Source organism: Dromiciops gliroides, chromosome 1 (assembly GCF_019393635.1).
Source record: "Dromiciops gliroides isolate mDroGli1 chromosome 1, mDroGli1.pri, whole genome shotgun sequence".
In the NCBI taxonomy this organism is placed as follows: Eukaryota; Metazoa; Chordata; class Mammalia; order Microbiotheria; family Microbiotheriidae; genus Dromiciops; species Dromiciops gliroides.
This window is the reverse complement of record NC_057861.1, coordinates 677,373,523-677,393,363: the sequence shown is the minus strand read 5'-3', so window position 1 is coordinate 677,393,363 and position 19,841 is coordinate 677,373,523. Positions and strand designations below refer to the sequence as shown.

Sequence of the window (19,841 nt, the reverse complement as noted above, 5' to 3'; positions counted from 1 at the left end):
CAGACCTTGAGTCCAAACCTGAAGACCTTCCTGAGTGGTTCACCCTGACCTTCTGTAGTATATATGCCATCGGCTTGGTCTTTAAGAACCCAGGTTCGCCTCCACACCGCAATGAGGCACTAGAGTGGAAGTCTACTCTAGAAAGCAAACAAATAAATAAACTGTGCCTCTGGGCTCAAGAAACAAGTTTGAGATGCCTGAGTGTAAGAAAAGTTAGCTGAATGGGCAGAACACAGATCTTTGGTGTGCTAAAGATATTACCAGAAATTTGCTGATAATTTAAGGGATACTGGAATCTAAGACTTATGCTAACAATCAGAAGACAATTCAGCTGCCACAGGCCTCTAAATCCATGGAAAATTACTCATAATTAATGCCCTAAAGGGCACTGAAACAGTTTGGGCTTCAAAGACAGGAGCAAGGTTCAGGGTATTCGAAAATTCCTCTGTATCATTTCCAAGTTTAAAACAAAGTTTTATTGATGGCTTTTTTCACCGAGTCATTTTCAGTAGTCTTTACCACAGTCATCTCCCAATATACTGACCCACCCTGCACCTAGCAAACTGTCTCCTTTAACAAAGAAGAACAGGGAAGCAAATCCAATTAACAGTATGGTCACATTTGACGGCATATACCAGAGACCAAGCCTGTACTGAGATCAGGAAGAGGACTGGTGGCCTAGTATGGAGGAAGGAGCACCGGACTTGGAGAGAGAGAGGACCAGGGTCCAAGGCCAGCTCAGCCTGTATGACCTTGGGAAGTTGTCTTCCCTCTCTGGGTCTCAGCGTCCCCTCTATAAAAGGGAGGCGGGGTTTGCATTTGGCAGCCTCTAAGAGCCCTTCTGGCTCTAATTAATGTCCAGAATTAAAAGAGTACTCCAGATGTGATGACCATAGCAGAGAAGAGGGGGGCCCGTTGCCTTCCTTGTTCTGCATATTCTATTTTCCTTAGTGTTGATTAAGGTCATATTAAATGTTCTGCCTGCCGCTGCTCAATCAAATTCAGCTTGCAGTCTACTAACACCTCCAAATTTGTTTCAGACAAACTTCTACATAGCACATATCTATCGTCCTATTTTGCATGTGAATACAACCAGCTTTATAAGTATGAGAATCTACATTTGTATTTGTTGAATTTCATTTTATTAAATTTAGTCCAACATGCTAGCTGGTCGAGCTCTTTTTGGATCCTGACTCTGTCATCTAGTGTGGTTACTGTCCCTCTTAATTTTGTGCCTTTTGCAAGTTGAAAATGCATATTCCCTATGCAGTAATACAAATCATTGGAAACACTGTCAAAAAGCATCAGGTCAGGGGGCAGCTAGGTGGTACAGTGGATAGAGCACCAGTCCTGGAGTTAGGAGGACCTGAGTTCAAATCCGGCCTCAGACACTTGGACTCTTACTAGCTGTGTGACCCTGGGCCAGTCACTTAACCCCAACTGCTTCACTAAAAACAAAAAAACAAAACAAAACAAAAAAGCGTTGAGTCAAGCATAGATCCCCAAGGCACTCCACCAGAGACCTTCTCCAGAACTGGCATTGAGCTCTTAGTGACTACTCTTCATATCCAGCAGCCCACCCAACTCCTATCAACCAGTCCATGTCTCTCCATCTTTGCCATAGGAGCCTGAGGGATTTTGCCAAATGTTTTGCTAAAATCTAGGCAAACTCTGCCTACAGAATTCCCCAGATCTCTTGGTCTAGTAACTCTACCAAAAAAGGAAATGGGGTTAGTATGGCATGATCTGGTATGATGGATAGAACACTGAATTTGGGGCTAATAGCCCTTGAGTTTGAATCTCACCTCACTTAATAGCTGAGTGACGCTGGGTACTCAGTTAACTAATACATGTTTTCAGTTTCCTCATATGCAAAATAAGGATTATGATAACATCAATCTCATTGTGAGGATCAAATGAGATAATGGGTGTAAAGTACTTTTTTTTTTTTTGGTGGGGCAATGAGGGTTAAGTGACCTGCCCAGGGTCACACAGCTAGTAAGTGTCAAGTGTCTAAAGCCGGATTTGAACTCAGGTCCTCCTGAATCCAGGGCCAGTGCTTTATCCACTGCGCCACCTAGCTGCTCCTTGTAAAGTACTTTGTAAACCTCTAAGTGCTATAGAAATGTGAGCTCTTTTGAATATTGTGGGTATGATTAAAGTAATGCTGAATCTTGTGATCATTATTTGCTTTTCTAGAAGTTAACTGACTATACTTTTCTTTGGAAGGGCTGGGATGGGTGGGGGGAGCAAGGATTGAAATCAGGTTCAACTGGCTAATAGTTGGAAGCTCTATATTTTTTCAGAATTGGAACATTTGCTCTTGCGTAGTCTTGGGATACCTCTCCTGTTCTATATAATTTTCTTTCTTCCTTCCTTCCTTCCTTCCTTCCTTCCTTCCTTCCTTCCTTCCTTCCTTCCTTCCTTCCTTCCTTCCTTCCTTCCTTCCTTCCTTCCTTCCTTCCTTCCTTCCTTCCTTCCTTCCTTCCTTTCTTCTGGGCAATGGGGGTTAAGTGACTTGCCCGAGGTTACACAGCTAGTGAGTGTCAAGTGTCTGAGTCCGGATTTGAACTCAGGTCTCCTGAATCCAGGGGCGGTGCTTTATCCACTGTGCCACCTAGCTACCCCCTCATTCTACATAATTTTAAAAGATCACTGACAGTGATTCATTAATCACATCTGCTAGTTCTCTTGGTACTGTAGGATGCAATTCATCTGGCTTAATGACTTGAACCAACTAAGGTAGCTAGGTTCTCTCTTATTATCTCCCTATTTATCTTGGGGTATAGTGGATAGAAGTGTTGGCCCTGGAGTCAGGAAGACCTGAGTTCAAACCTGGATTCAGACACATTCTAGCTGTGTGACTCTGGGCAAGTCACTTAGTCCTGCTTGCCTCAGTTCTTCATCTGTAAAATGAGCTGGAGGGGGAAATGGCAAACCACTTCAGTATCTTTTCCAAGAAAACTCTGAATGGGGTCACAAAGTATCAGACAAGACTGACAAACTAAACACCATGTATCTTGGGTTTCAACTCCCTATTACCCATTTTTTTCTGTACTTTCTTATCCAAAGATGATTGTTCTTGGCAGAGAAGACAGAACCAAAACAAGGGTTAAAATTAGTCCTGTTTCCTTTCTCTTCTTATTCCTTACCACAATCCATCTATCCATCCACCCTGATCAGCAGTCCTAACCTTCTCTGATCCCCATTTTCTGTGTGTCTTTTAAATATATTTACGAGGGAAGCTAGGTGGTACAGTGGATAAAGCACCGGCCCTGGATTCAGGAGGACCCGAGTTCAAATTTAGCCTCAGACACTTGACACTAGCTGTGTGACCCTAGGCAAGTCACTTAACCCTCATTGCCCCACAAAAAACAAACAAACAAAAAAAGAAAGTCTTCATGACTTAAATATATTTACAAAGTAGTGGACCGGTATCAGCACTGGGCCTGTGATTTTCCTGGCCTAGGGAGCTCCTAGAGAAAAATTAAAAGTATGTGAATAAAAATGATAAGGATGATGATTTTTTCATGGTCTGAATCTGTGATTTCGTCAGTGCAATGAACTCTTAGTGAGGGAACCCCTTCTACCAATATAGATCAGCAGCTACTCTGCAGAGCAATAATCTTAGAGAGATATTCCTGGCACTGAGAGGTTAAGATCAAGGTCACACGGGCAGTATGTGTCAGAACTTGAACCTAGATTTTTCTGCCTTTAGAGCCAGCCCTCTATGCATACTGCTATGTTATCTGTTAATAATAATAACAATAGACTTAGAGCCGATTTTGGACATAGTTTCTCAGATACCAAATCCAAATTTGGCTCTTTCCATTATGACATGAAGCTTCTCAAATTTCTTTCCCTGGAAATGGCCACCTGAAGAAGGTATTCTTTTCTTTTCTTTCTTTCTTTCTTTTTTTTTTTTTTAGTGAGGCAATTGGGGTTAAGTGACTTGCCCAGGGTCACACAGCTAGTAAGGGTTAAGTGTCTGAGGCTGGATTTGAACTCAGGTCCTCCTAAATCCAGGGCTGGTACTCTATCCACTGTGCCACCTAGCTGCCCTGAAGTAGGTATTCTTAAGGGCCCACCTACATATAAAGTTATGCTACATATGTTTCACACGAAGCCATTCCAGTCCACTCCTGCTCATGCTGTTTTCTCTCTTGTCAGAAGTTCTACTGGACTTACAGTCTGTATCACAGTTTAGATTTTAGTTGCATACTGCTTTGTACTGCTGGTTCTCTCTCTCTCTTTTTTTTTTTTTTTTGCGGGGCAATTGGGGTTAAGTAATTTGCCCAGGGTCACATAGCTAGTAAGTGTTAAGTGTCTGAGGCCTGATATGAACTCAGGTACTCCTGAATCCAGGGCCGGTGCTCCATCCACTGCACCATCTAGCTGCCCTCTCATTTTTTTAATGTGTGATAATCTCATCTCTTCTGTGCTGTGTCTCTCCTAGCCTGGGATAACATGGGACCAGGTCCACAGAGAATGATCAGTAAAAGAGCACTGAGACTATTTGACTGGAAAATCATCGACAATTTATAAAGTAAAACTGCCCAGGATTGTGGTACTTTTCTAGGAGCCTGTGTTTGCGGTTCTAGAGGAGGGTAAGGTATATATTGTCCACTTACCCGGATCCAGCTAAGGCTCTGATAATCATAGAGACTTTCATACTGGCATGCGAGCTCCCGGCACAGTGGAATCCCAAATTCCCAGCTCTGCAACAGAAACAGGAAGATGGCCTCAGGACCACAGGGATTCATATCAGGAAGACTAGGATGAGAGCATGACAGCTCACATTTCTCAGATAATTGACTCCAAACCTAAATGCAAAGTGCTAAGTGTTTCTTCTTCAAGATTAACATTTAAGTTATGGATGTCTATCCCCTGATACAGGCTTTGTATCACCAAGTAGAAAATCGAGGCCTATGATGCATTTCATTGACTTATCCAGATCTCATAAGTCATGCTTTGGGGAAAAAGAGAAGCACAAAATGGGGCCTTCTGAAAACTCCTACTTCAGGAGCCTTTTGGGAATGCCAAATACTACAAAGAAGAGGCAGGCACTGGGGATGCGTGTTGTTATGGTAACGAGACCATCAAAAGTAGCACACTTGGCTTGTGTGTTAAGCTTCAGTAAGTGGTGCTTGGTTCTATTTCCACCCTTTTTATGGGATCCTGGCTTCTCTCATTCTTAGTACTGCAGGTACACCTGGACATTTTCCCTCCGTTTTCTCTTTCCCATACTATTTGCAATAACATCAAGGAGAAAGAAAACACTAAGTACTTCATTTGGGGTCAAGTTCCCCACAAATCCATCACAGTTTTTATCCTTTGAAGAAACATATGCTCTACAAATTAAATATTACACAGCTAGTTAGAGAGGATACAATACACTGAAATTAGTGACAAATGCCCCACAGGCCCACTAACCCAACAAGTGTTATACATTTATACAAGACGGTGGGTTTTTTCATTGTCAGATCAATGGTTTCCAATACGGAGTATCCTTTAGTTTTCTCTCAAGCTAGTAGTAGTATTTCCAGACAATGGCAAACACTGGGAGACCAACCACAAGAACAATTATGTAAGTGCTGGTTAAATAGAATAACATACAAACACCCGAGTCTCCTGCCAAGAGCATTTTTATTGAGGACTGCTCACTTACATGATTTGTGAATGATACTTTTCATTAGGTATAACTGGCTCCTCTGCCTGAAGAGTTTAAGTAGTCAATTGCTACCATCGTTACTGTTCTCTTTCTTTTTGTCTAATGGGCATTTGAACTCTAATTTCAAGGCCTGACCCCAATTCAGAGATCCTTATAAAGATTGGCAATTTTGCTGAAAGAGGAATTATAAAGGGAGCCTGGCAGGAGTCAAAGTCATGGAGGGAAATCTGAATATTGGGGTTTAGATATTAGCAATGGCACTATGACCTAGGTTACCCTACTAGTGGCTATCCCATGCATGCCGAGGAGAAGAGGCTACTGTATGCTAGCCATATAATGGTCTTCTGGAAGGACTCTTCCTTCTTCCCTGGCTACTTTTTTTTTTTTGGTGGGACAATGGGGGGTTAAGTGACTTGCCCAGGGTCACACAGCTAGTGAGTGTCAAGTGTCTGAGGCCGGATTTGAACTCAGGTACTCCTGCATCCAGGGCCAGTGCTCTATCCACTGCGCCACCTAGCTGCCCCCCTCCCCCCCGGCTACTTTTTAGTCAAGAGGCAGAAGAAGCTCTTATAAAACTCATTAAGTACCATCTGATTATTTCCACTAGCTCTGTCCGTAGTCTTTAAAACTATGCCTATGAAGGACGTAAGTGATATTTTCATCACATGGAAGGCAAGGCATAGAGAAGAGAATGCAGAAAAGATCACTGGCAGATGAATGAATTGGCTGGTTAAGAAAATGGAATCCAAGAATGAAATTTGGATTTCTGAACATGACGTAAAATATAGGAGTGAGAGGCTCTAGGCAGTGATGGAGCATATCTAACAGAAGCTGGTAAGAATATATTTGCCTGTTGTCTCACAGATTTCATCAAAGGAGCCTTAAAAGGGATGGGTAAGGGAGAAAAATGCCTAGAAATATCTTTATATACACACACACACACATATATTTTGTATATAAACATATATAATGTTATATATACACATGTATATATACATATACACCCATACCCACACCCACATATATATATATCATATATCATATATAATATGATAAAGAAAAGCTAAACTAAGAAAGAAGAATAGTTATTCAGATACTCAGAAGCTCACAGGAGACAAATCCAAGGAAAGAACCAGTAGTAAAATTTATGGCCTCAGATATTTATGCACAAATACAGAAGGTTTAGGCAACAAGCAAGATGAATTAGTGGTCCTAATATAATGTGGCAAATTTGACTTTAATAAATTTCACTGAGAGAAGAGAGACTCAAATGTGGCTCTGGATGGGTGCATTTTATTCAAAAGAAGCAGTATAATAAACAAGGCCTGGGTGTGGGGGTGGCATCACATATCAGGAAGGCATACCTATGTGAAGAAACCAGGAAGCTAAGGGGGAAAGCATGGTGGAGACCATTTGGATGAAGATCAGTGTTCTCTTGGTTCTGTTCATTTTGCTCTTTGTTATTTCATGTAAGTCTATCCATGTTTTTCTAAGATCATTGAGCTGATCATTTCTTTTTCTTTTCTTTTCTTTTTTTTGTGGGGCAATGAGGGTTAAGTGACTTGCCCAGGGTCACACAGCTAGTAAGTGTCAAGTGTCTGAGGCCAGATCTGAACTCAGGTCCTCCTGAATCCAGGGCCAGTGCTCTATCCACTGCACCACCTAGTTTCCCCAGAGCTGATCATTTCTTATAGCACAATAATATTCCATCATAATCATATACCACAGCTTGTTCAGTCATTCCCTAATTGACTGGCATCCCTGCAATTTCCAGTTCTTTTCTACCACAAAGAGAGCTGCTATAACTATTTTAGAACATATAGGTTCTTTTTCTTTTTTCCCTTATCATTTTGGGGAAAAGATCTAGTAGTGGTATTGTTGGGTAAAAGGTTATAGGCAGTTTAATAACTCTTTGGACATAATTCCAGATTGATCTCCAAAATGGCTGGATCAGTTCACAGTTCCAACAATAATAAATTAGTGTAATATTGGTTTTTTTTTTTTTAGTGAGGCAATTGGGGTTAAGTGACTTGCCCAGGGTCACACAGCTAGTAAGTGTTAAGTGTCTGAGGCCGGAATTGAACTCAGGTCCTCCTGACTCCAGGGCCAGTGCTCTATCCACTGTGCCACCTAGCTGCCCCGTAATATTGTTTTAAGAACAGCTTTGAGTGACTAAGTAATTTTGACTACTATAAATACCCAAATTAACTACAAAGGACATAAGAAGGAAAATGCTATCTGCATCTAGAGAAAGAACTGATAAATAGAAGTATGTATAGAATGATTTTATGTGTCTAATGGTAGCCCTCTCTGGGGGAATCACTGGGAGGATAAACAAAAATGATATTGTCATCCATGTATGCTACAGACCACTGGACAGAAAGTGGAACTAGATAACTGTGGGAAATAAATGGATGATAAGTCTGAGACAGAGGCATGATATAGTAGTGACAGGAAACCTCAACTATTATGTTATGTTCTGGAGCTATTTCTCTGCCCAAAAGAGGATCTAATAGTTTTTATAAGTTTATAGGATCACAAATTTAGAGAAATAGGAAGGAAACTTTGATGTTATCTAGTCCAACACCCTCATTTTACAATCGAAGAAACTGAGGTTCAGAGAAGTTTACCTCAAGTAACTTTCCTTAATCATAATGTCATCTTTCAAAAAGTAAAAGAACCAACAAGGATGCATTCTCTTCTGGAATTGAAACTCACCAATGTGAACTGATTGCTAAAGTGGCAATGGGTGAGGGGAAGTAACTATTCCTTCTGAGAGTTTATGATAATGAAGGAGACACAGTGTCAGAGGTACTAATTCTCAAAACAAACTGGATCATAAAAGCTGAACACAATAAAAAGTTTGTGGGTTTAAAAAAATCAGGGAAAAGATCAAGATCAAAGAAAGGATAGGACTATTATTCAGGGAGGATGACCCATGACAAAGCGAAGACGGAGTGGCCAAATTATTATTTTGCTTCTGTTTTCTCTGCCAAGGAGATTGACCTCTGGGCAAGAAAAGACATAAAAATGCTGAATACTAAGTTAATACTCAAGATTAGCAAAGAAATGGTGAGAGAACACTTAATTGTTCTTGATGAATTCAAGTCACTTGGCCCAAAATGAACTATCACCTTGGATACTGAAAGAAGTGATGCATGTGATTACTGAGATATTTCCAGTGACCTTTGAAAGCTCAAAGGAGAATGGGAGAAGTACCATAGAATTGGGAAAGGGAAAACTTTCCAAAAAAAAGAGAAAAGGGAAACCTGCTATTTGTAGGTCAGTGACTTGATTTCCATTACTGGGAAAGTTCTAGAATATAATATTTAATATAGATGGCTATCTTGAAAAGCCCCAGTGATCAGTCTGGAATTCTATAAGAAAAATGACCGAACTGTTAGACCTTGGATGTAGTGATCCCTCTTTGGTTACTCTTTCTATGGAAGTCAAAGACCAAAACAAAGATCCAACATAAACCAAAATATTTATAGCAGTACTCGCTATACAGAACATAGCAAAGCAGTCTCCACTATGGTGGTAGCAAAGAACTGGAAATACAATGGGTATTCATTAATTGAAGAAATCTGGCATGTGAATGTAATGGAATACTGTGCTGTAAGAGATGAGAAATATAAGGAATTCAGAGAAATATAGGAAGATTTATATAAACTGATGAAGAAGGAAATAAACAGAACTAAGAGAACAATATCCTCAGTTATTCCAGCAACATCATGAAAGGATCACTAAAAGGAAGAGGAATGCTGTCGAACTGAAAAACTAATGAAGGTCCTAGAGAATAGATAAAGAAACATTCATTCCCCCTGACAGCAGAGAAGTGGTGCCTGCTAGGAAAAAGTACTATGTATGTTTTCAGATCTGATCCTTATAATGGATACTTTTGCTTGTCTTTCTTTGTCAGAGGTGAGGGTTCAATTTGGAGGCAGGGGTTCAAATGATGCAAAGTTGGAAGGAATAAAATGTGGTGAAATAGAAAATCTTACACTTGGGGTCAAGAAATTGATTCTAGAAGCACATGGTGAGATGATGATTTGTCTGAAAAATATTTGAGCATTTTAGTGGACAGCCAGATCAGCAGAATAAATCACATGATTTAGCAGTCAAAAAATCTAAAGCAATTAAGTGAGGTAAAATTGGGGCAAGCAGAATGGTGAGGGGACTGGATGTCATGCCCCATGAGCATGAAGTGAAGGCACAAGGGATGTTTGCCCTGGAAGGAACATGAGAGCTATCTTCAAATACCTTAAAGTCAAGAAGAGGCATTAAGCTTGTTCTTTCTGGCCACCTCCTTTCCTACACAACAAGTGCTTGTTGGGTTGCACTGACAACTTTGACCATACTCCTTGGCATGCTCCTCTGCCTGAGTCCTCTTCCCTTGGGGTGACTCCTTCAGAAAGCATCTTGCTTTTGTGGCATAAGTGACTTGGCTTCGTCATTCCAGGAACGGAATCAAAGGCTCCAACGCCTTTTCCAAGGGAATTAGTTGGATTTACCTAGTAATTCCTCAATATGCCGTACAGTAAGAATTGATAAGGTGGTCATTCTGCATGGGTTATAGAGAGTGTTGTATAAACACATACTCAGAGAGAACAAAGAATACCGTAAATCCAAAAGGATGAGTGAAGGGATTTGTCTCAGAAACCTCCAATCTCCCAAGTTCCCTAATGCAAAGAACTGTCAACAGTGGCTGGATGGGCTTTATAGTTCTTTGCAGATTACTTCTTATTCTATTTTTTTCTCCCATTCTAATATTTTATTAACACTCAGGCTGGTCATGATCCTCCTTCACGCTCTCTAAAAACTAAGCTTCTAAGTAAGATTTAAATTTGCTCGTCTGCTTATTACTAGAGATTAAGATTGGAAAAGATCCTATTAAAACACACACACACACACACACACACACACACACACACACACACACACACTCAGGAGCCCAACCAGATGGTCTGCAAATATAGTACTCCCTCAATGATCTTTGCTAATTGAAGGAAATGAGGAGAACAAATAATCTAAAACTCACTTATGTAGGTACCTACTAAAGTGCTCACTCAGCTCACTGTGAATGAAATGGCTCACCAGGGTGTGTTTGAGGAGACTCTGGGACTGACTGGTTTGGAAGACCATAATGGGAAGAAGACAGGTAACTCTGGGTACTTCACATCCTCTGCAGTGTGAATAGCACAGGCATGGATGACAGCCCTGAACATATACTTTTGTATTTATACTTTGATGATATTGTTATGGGGATGTGACATATCAAGGAATTTGGGATTATTAAAGTTTAAACCGGCCTACTAAGCTAAAGGACAAACATACCTTGAGACATAAGAGAGATAAGACCATTAGGCGTGGCTGCTGCCTGATGGGCACCAGGGGACAGAGCTAACTCCAGAAGTCTGGACCACCACCTCTCATTCAAGCTTTCCCCCACCCCCAAAGGGAACTTTCCATTGTCAGGTGGTGATCACCCCATCTACTATCTATAAAAGTTTTTGCCTTTCTTCTGTTCAAGGAGAAATGCATTTCAGAGAATAGTATCTCTAAACCATTTTCTCCCCTCTATTGGATTTGTGTGTGAGAGTAATTTTTTCTGAGCTTTTTTTTTGTGTGTGTGAGGCATTTGGGGTTAAGTGACTTGCCCAGGGTTACACAGCTAGTAAGTGTTAAGTGTCTGAGGCTGGATTTGAACTCAGGTCCTCCTGAATCCAGGGCCAGTGCTCTATCCACTGTGCCACCTACCTGCCCTGAGAGTAATTTTTTAAAGAGGAATACCTAAGGACACCACCATCACTAATTTCCCTCATGACAATATCATCATGGGTATTCTTTCCATGCGTATAGATCATAACCTATTCATGCTTTGTTCACTTTTGCCTATAAATTCTCCATGGAAGATCTATCCAATAGACTACAAGTCTTAAGCTTATCTAAAGATCCAAACAAAGTGGATCTTAGTTGAATTTCAAGAAAGCTCTTGTGATCTAGGTGATTTGTTACATTATATACACTAAAGATTCCATCTAAATCCAAATGCCTTTTTGTAAACAGAGGAATCTCCTATGTGTTGGGAGCACCAAGAATTCTTCCTCTATTTTCTAATATCTGGGCAGAAGCCATTCAACTTCAAAATTTCCTTTTTTTCCCCCCAGATGATAGTATTCTTTAAAAAAAAACCCAACCAAACATTTTCTGTTAATTTTAGCCAGACTCTCCAACCAAGTGCAGTGTCCTAGGTTGTCTGTCCTATTTCAATGTTACAAATATGCTTAAAGTTTAATAGGAAAAGAATGTTTCCCAAAGGCACCTAGTAATTCCTTTAGACTATGGCCCACATCCAGCCTGCCCATCTACAGAGATTCAAATTAGCAATACTCTCTCCCAAGTTCACTCAAAAGGAGGGACAGGACAAATAAAGAAGCAGGAAGCTTTCTGGGAGGCTGAATCAACTATGTGCACAGATCTCTAATCCCAGCTAAGTGCATTTGATGGGACTAATAAAGTAAATGAAAGAATATCGCACCTGGTTGGAACAAAGGTCAGCCTGGGGCCAAAGAGAATGTCCATTCATTTTGTTTCCCTGCACCTAAAATGCATTAGTTTGGGTAACCCACATTTATGTTTACTCTGGTAGATTAGAAAATCAAATCACTTCTTCAAGGTGCCTCTAATACATATAAACAGAAGTGTATGAAGAGCATCAGCAATTATCAAAGTATGTAAATTGCTCTTTGTGGGGTAGCTGCTCTCCTCAAACTTCAATCTGTTGGTCCTGGTTCCCCCTCACATTTCCTACTCCAGAGCTAAGTATGTTGTTTATCAAGCCTATGTGTGGGTGGCCACATGCACATACAGGCACACAGATACACGCATGAATACATAATGCCTTCATCCCTACCTCAACACACTCTCTCTCTCTCTCTCTCTCTCTCTCTCTCTCTCTCTCTCTCTCTCTCTCTCTCTGTCTCCCCATCTCTAACTTTCTCTCTGTCATCTCCCGCCTCCCCCCCAGGCCCAACCCATAATAGGAATCTAGTTGAGAAGCCAGGCTGGTAATGGAGAGGGATGGTAGTGGTCGGGAGAGGGGAAAGCTTGCCTTTTAGGGAGTCATCCTGGACACATCACATACCTTGCCTTTGTTGAAATAGTGAATGATCTTTCGGCATAAACCCTCTTTTCGCTGCCACTCAGTTTGGGATGGGTAATGCAAGAATTCCCGTAGAGGCCGGTCCTCCCACTGGAGCAACTCACAGTACAGAAGCAGAGTGAACGCAGCCTCTGTGAGAAGATAGAGCAGTGAACCTTCAGCCAGGTAGCTCAAAATGTCTTAATTTAGAAGTCCAAATTACATGTTGGCATGCTGGGCAAGGTTACAATAAAAATATACAAACCAAGGGGAATGAAAAAGCTCTTTAGAGGTAGGAAAACCCTGTAATGCCTATCTCTTACACTTAAAGAGATCACAGAAGCACAGAATTTTAGGGTTGGAAGGCAGTCATTTTATCATACAACCTAAACCTGAAAAGGAATCCCTGCTATAACATATCTGAGAAATGTTCACTCAACATAGAGATAGAGGGGGAGTGGAGAACAGAGACCCAGAGAAAAGCTGTTTGGCCAATTTGACCCATGGTGAAATGTCCTCAGTATGTCAGAACCAAAGGTTCAGTTGAACTCATTTATGATTTCCCCATCTGCTCCCATATCAACTGATGAGCAGTTCTAGTTTCTATAGCTAATGGAGGCAGCAAAAATCATCTCCAATGGTTCATCCCTCCTAGGCCTGCAGAAGAGTAATGACTATAACAGACTTGGCCTCATGATGTAGATTTTGTGACACTGTTTTCTCCTGCTTCTCCTCCTACCTGTTTGACGCCCTCTTTATTCATCTCCTCTCCATCGCTCTCTATTGGTCATCTCATCAGCTCGCCTGGGTTCAACCACCATCTGTACAGTTATTCTTGAAACTACATATTGAAACTTAATCTCTCTTCTGAGCTCCAGTTAGCCCTGTATTACCTAATGGATATCTCCACTGGATGCTTTCATGGGCATCTCAAACTTAACATGTCCAAAAACATATTTCATTATCTTCTCCCCAAACCCATCCTTCCTTAAATTTCCCCATTTCTATTCTATTCACTCTCCTTGTTGTCACCCAGGTTTACAACCTCAGTTACTCCTCAACTCTTCCTCTCCCTCAAAGCCCATATCCGATCAATAGCTCAGTTTTCTTTCTCTTGCCTCCCCATCTCATTTTTGTCCCCTTCTCCACATTCATGGTCAGTTGAGGCTTGTATCACCTCTAGCCTAGACCACTGTAACAGACTTCTTTTTGGTTTCCCTGTTTTTATGTTCTATCCTTTCCACTTTCCCCCATCCATTCCTCACACAGATGCCAAAGCAATCTTCCTGAAACACAGGTCTGACTATGTCATTCACCTGCAAAAGAGTCATTAGTGGCTCCTTAAAATAAAAACTCCTTCATTTTGCATTTAAAGCCCTGTGCAATCTAACTCATCTACTTTTGGACACTTTCTACTCCTCCCTTTCATGCATTTTACATTCTAGACAAACTGACCTACTTTCTATTCCCTGAGCTCAGCATTTCACTCCCATCTTTGTGCCTTTGAACATGCCTGGAATGGATTTCCGCCCCTTCCAAGAATCCTTAGCTTCCTTCAAGGTTCAGCTCTTGTGTTAGTCGTTTTCAGTCATGTCCAACTCTTTGTGACCTCATTTGGGGTTTTCTTGGCAGAGATACTGGGTGGTTTGATATTTCCTTTTCCAGCTCATTTTACAAATGAGGGATCTGAGGCAAAGAAGTGACTTGCTCAAGGTCACACAGCTAGTAAGTGTCTGAAACCTGCTTTGAACTCATGAAGATGAGTCTTCCTGACTCCAGGTCTGGAACTCTATCAACTGTGCCACCTAGCTCAGGTGTCAGCTCCTATGGGAAAGACATCTTTCTTGATTCCCCCTACTTGTTAGTCCTTTCTCTTTCCTCAACTAATCTTGTCTTAACTTATCTGTTTATATACTGCATCCTTCTTTAGAATATGAACTCCTGGGGGCAGCTAGGTGGCGCAACGGATAGAGCACCGGCCCTGGAGTCAGGAGGACCTGAGTTCAAATCCAGCCTCAGACACTTAACACTTACTAGCTGTGTGACCCTGGGCAAGTCACTTAACCCCAATTGCCTCACTAAAAAAAAGAAATTAAAAAAAAAAGAATATAAACTCCTTCAGGGAAGGGATTTATTTTTCTTTCTGTCCTTCTATCCTCAATGACTAGCAGAGTGCCTTACACATTGCAAATGCTTAATAAATGCTTGCCTAATTGAATTACACTATTGCTATTAAAACACCTAGCTTCTCTTCTCCAGTATTTTTGAACAGGAGAGGAAATGTTTTTCCTGTTTGTTGTCAGTAAGTTAATCTGAAATGGAGGTTCACCTTTGAACATGGAGATGCATTATTAAAAATATCTGTAGCTTCTCCTTTGACTTCTTTGCCTAATTTGTTTGCACATCCTTTCTTCCTATCTTAGAATCCTCTAACAGGATTTAATATTGATGGAGTATTTCATTAATCTTTACTGAGCCAGCCAATTGTTTCAAATCCCACACTCAGCCAATGCCACCGTTTTGGAAATGACTCTCCATCATCACTTTCATTTCCAAATAGTTTGGTTTTAAAAAATGGCATCCAAATGAAGGGGTGTGAGTGCCTGCCTATTGTGTAATTGGGCTTACAGCCTAATGCTGGGAGTCCCCTGCTCCAAGTGGCCCGAGTTAACACTGATGCCCAGTGCTGAGGCACTGTGCCATCTTACTGCAAGAGGAGAAAATTAGAGTTATTTAAAATAATACTAGTGGAATGATGTGGTTCCCCAAGTTCTAAGGGATGACTCCAATGGAATTAGAGCCACTGTGCAGGATTCTTATTAATCAGTCTGACTAGCTAAGCCTTCCAATTTCATTTGAGCATTTTTGGTAAGTTTCATATTGGCAAAGTTCTTATTTCCAAACTCTCCTGCTCAGGTGCTCAGGTACTACTCAAACTTACTTCCCCAAACTACATTCCATTCTCCTGGTTGTCCAACAATTCACCCTCTGAGAACTAGTCAAAATGTCCCTTTCCCCCCGAAACCATCTCTGAGGAAGTTGCCTGGCCAGGATGCTGCTCATGTGTTCCCTTTTCTCTCTATTGTTCCCTGCTCATGGCCTGAGGACTTCTTGTGCATGTCCAACATGTTGCCTCAGCTCTGTCTCTGTGTGAAGGGATGGCAGGCTCTCCTTTTCTTGTATTCCTTGCATGGTACCAACACTTTTTAAATAGTTCAGTCCATGCTGACTAGTTTTCCCTTTTGAAACAGAAGCTATAAATATCCCCTGTTATTTCCTTCTCTCAGTACTGTTAAAAAGTAACTCACTTTACTGTCCTAAGAGTCTGGGAGGAAATGAAGAATTTTAGGAGGTTTCATTTCTGGCCAATTGCTCTCCTGTTCATGGACACCCTAAAACGTACGCTGACTATCTTCTGAGATCTGGAGAATGACTAGGCAGTGAAATCCTTGATCTTCACAGTGGACTTTGGGACAAAACATTCATCCAAATTTAGCCTTTGGGGAGAAGATGTTATTTTTCCTTTTAGATTTGATGTTAGGAATGAAAACATGTTGGTGAAACCTGAAAGACCATTAGAAATCAAATCATGTTATGCTGTGCACAAAGGGATACAGAACTGCTCCCTGGGCTTTTAAAACAACTTTTCAATAATTTTAACTTTAAATTTTACAGAAAGACACATGCTTGGCATTTCAGGAAGTCGGGTAACATTCTCTGCCATCAGTTAAACACAGGAATTGTTTTGCTGTTAAGTGCCAGTGGTATCCTTATGAGTAGAGCTGAGATTATGTTTAAACATTATTGCTGTTACAATCTGCTATGAAAATTGCGATTATGTGGTAATCTTGTTAAGATCCTGGTTTTAATTTTCTTTTCCTTTCAGTTGTGATGGGGAAAGTACAAAGAATGCCTGCTCTCACAGAAGCTCAAGGACAGGCCCACAGAACTTAGGAGTAGAGAGGAAGTAATGATGCACTCAAATGGCTAAGGATGTCCTTGGGGGCACAGTGAGTGGGGCATCAATGAAGAAAAATAATAGATAACATAGGCATCAAGAAGCTGGGGCTATACAGAGGCGGGGGTGATGTCAGGGCTGGGAAGAGTAAGAATGTTGGTTCTGTATACACTTTATCTCTAACACACTATGCTAACTTCCCTTCCTCTCTTCCTTCCTCATTAATATGAGCTTATGAACACCCATCTTTTTCTTTTCTTTCTTTTTTTTTTTTGCTGTGGGGCAATGAGGGTATATGAGATTGGATTTGAACTCAGGTACTCCTGAATTCAGGGCTGGTGCTTTATCCACTGTGCCACCTCGCTGCTCCCTGAACACTCATCTTATGGCTGGGATACCAAGAAGGGGAGGAGAACAGTATGAAGAAAGGACCCATTAGTTCTTTTATAGCTTTTCTGGTGGCTGGGATTCATGGTGGTTGAGCCTCTATTATGCTCTGCTCTGTCCCCAGGTCCTGGGTCTCTGGTGGCTGGAATTCATGGGGGTTGAGTCTCTTGCTCTGCTCTGTATCCAGTTTCTAGGTCTCTCAGTTAAAGAGTCCTCCATGTTTTTCCACCTCCTATGTTGCTGGGAGTAGGGGAGGGGGAGATAGCCAGTACTCACCAGTATAGTTTTCAGCCTGCAAATGCATGTCACACAGTTTGTGGATGTATCGGATGTACATTTCCTCTTTGTTGATTTCAGATTTGTAAAAGTTCTGTAAGAGTGAGATGAAATTCACATTAAGGAGGGCATTGGAATTCTGGGACAAGCTGTCAGTTCCTGAGTTCACTTCTGTGTCCAGTGTAGCCCACTAACACTGGGGGAGTGCTGGTGTTGTATGCACACTGGTGCTGTATTCACATGGAGAGGTCATGTATGAACCAGAGCCTAGGAGTGATAGAGGAAAAGGATAGAGAAGAGCTTTCATATGAATACTAATTTCCTGTTGAGAAAAGAAAATGCTCAGAGCAAATATTCCTTTACTAACAGCTCTGCTGAGTGGGTCCTAAGGCCCGTGCAGCAGGGCAGGGCTGACAATTCCTCTGCCTCAGGTGGAAGCCATTCTACTCATCTGTGCAGGTGAGAATGCCTGTTTTGGGCACCTTTGTTTCTTTTCTTTTTTTTTTTGCAGGGCAATGAGGGTTAAGTGACTTGCCCAGGGTCACACAGCTAGTAAGTGTCAAGTGTCTGAGGCCACATTTGAACTCAGGTCCTCCTGAATCCAGGGCCGGTGTTTTATCCACTGTGCCACCTAGCTGCCCCGGCACCTTTGTTTCTAAGATGAGCAGCAAATATATTTTCTTTTTTTTCTCCCCAAATGATGATAGTTATATGTTACAGGAGAGAAAGAAATCTAGGCAAACTAGACCAGACATTGGGGAGGAGTGTTGCTCTACTTGCCATCAGATTAACTGTGCAGCCAATCTTCTTATTCTCCGTTTCATCTCCTTTCATGCAGTCCCTAGAAAAGAAAACTTAAGTAAGATTTTTATAATAGTATGATGCCTCTTAAATCAAAAGACAGGCCTGGATCATCACTGGACACCAAAGAATGACTCACAACCATTGTCTTTGTAACCAAATCCTTGCTATTTCTAGGCCTTCCAGATGCCTGGGCAAATGCCCTCTATTGCTTATCTAGAAACAATACTAGATACAAGTACAAGTATTCACAGGGCTATGGGCATGTCTGTGAATTTGAATGTTGAAATCCTTGAGTTATGTACAGAAAGAGGCACAGAACTCTCAATTAAAGGGATTGTTGACAATTCTCTTCACTTTGACTTTGGCCCAGAGTGGGGGGTCAATCAATCCCTTTGGAGTGGTGCTCTCATTACCCTCCTAAAGATTCAGAAAACATGGTAGCCTCCCAGGAGGAAGTCCTTCTGTGTGAATAGAGCAAGGAGAACAAGAGGTCTGGCCTTAGGGACTTAAAACACTAAGTTTGGTCTCAAAACCAAAGAGGGAGATTGGATAATGACTTGACTTTGTATCAGTGTAGGACACGGTATGGGAGAATATTTTTCTATGAAATCCAGAGTGGAGCAACATGACTCTTTCTATCCTAAGTACCCCTGGAGAGCTTCCAAGATAGGCTTGGAGTCACAGTGTCCTGGCACAAACTGTAACTAAACGAGATAAACTTTTTCAAACAAGAGGAGTTTTCTCCACACCACGTCTGGCAGTTACCGTTTGCCCCAGCTGTCACAGAATCTCATAGGTGGAAGGAGCCTGAGAGGACATTTAGCTCAGCCCATACCTGAACAAGATCTTCTTCTCCAACAAACTCAACCCAAGTGGTCGTCCAACCGTTGCTTAAAGTCCTACCTTCATGGGGAGGGATCTCCCTGCTTCCCAAAAAAGCCCATTCCACTTCTGAATCATCCCAATTGTTACACTGTTTCCATTTCTTTGATCCTAGATTGGTTTCCTTGTTACTTCTACCTATTGCTCATAGTTACACCTTCTAGGGCCAAGTAGATGAGCAGCCCTTCAAATATCTCTAGGCAGCAATCATTTCCTTCCCAAGTCTCCTCTTCTCCTGGCTCCAGTTCCTTGGACTGATCTTTCCATGGTATGGTATCAAGGGCCCTTTGACATGCGGGTCACTCTCCTCCGGATGCTTGTCAGGATCATTCCTAAAATGTAGCACGTCAAATTGAACACAACCTCTAGACATCTGATTAGGGCTGAGTCCAGTGGGGCCACCTAACACTTCTCTTATTCAGGACAAGAGGTCCCTCCTCATGCAGCAACAATCACATTGGCTTGCTTGGCCACTGTATGAAACTTGACTCCTTTTGAGCTTGGAGGTCATTATTGACCTGCAGATCCTTTTCCAGACAAACTGCTACCTAGCCACACCTTCCCATCTTGTGAAGTGATTGTTGTTGAAACCAAGTGCATGACTTTATATGCGCCATTATTAAACTTGATCTCATTCTTAGATTAAGTCCAATACCTTTGCTAGTGTGAGAATTGGAATGATACCCCCTGCTGGGAGGGATACAGTGAACTCTGGCCTG

The 19,841-nt window shown here is 41.6% G+C and overlaps 1 protein-coding gene across 5 annotated transcripts in view; it reads right to left on the bottom strand.

Moving 5' to 3' along the window:
* DOCK3 (dedicator of cytokinesis 3) overlaps positions 1-19,841 on the bottom strand; it is a 529,377-nt gene that overhangs the window by 46,787 nt on the left and 462,749 nt on the right. For all 5 annotated transcript variants that reach the window (XM_043985259.1, XM_043985293.1, XM_043985275.1 and 2 more), the window contains 4 exons: positions 18,217-18,277; positions 17,437-17,530; positions 12,819-12,967; positions 4,632-4,718 (listed from right to left, as the gene is read on the bottom strand). In XM_043985259.1, coding sequence (XP_043841194.1) covers positions 4,632-4,718; positions 12,819-12,967; positions 17,437-17,530; positions 18,217-18,277 — 391 coding nt within the window. The remainder of the gene's footprint in view (positions 1-4,631; positions 4,719-12,818; positions 12,968-17,436; positions 17,531-18,216; positions 18,278-19,841) is intronic.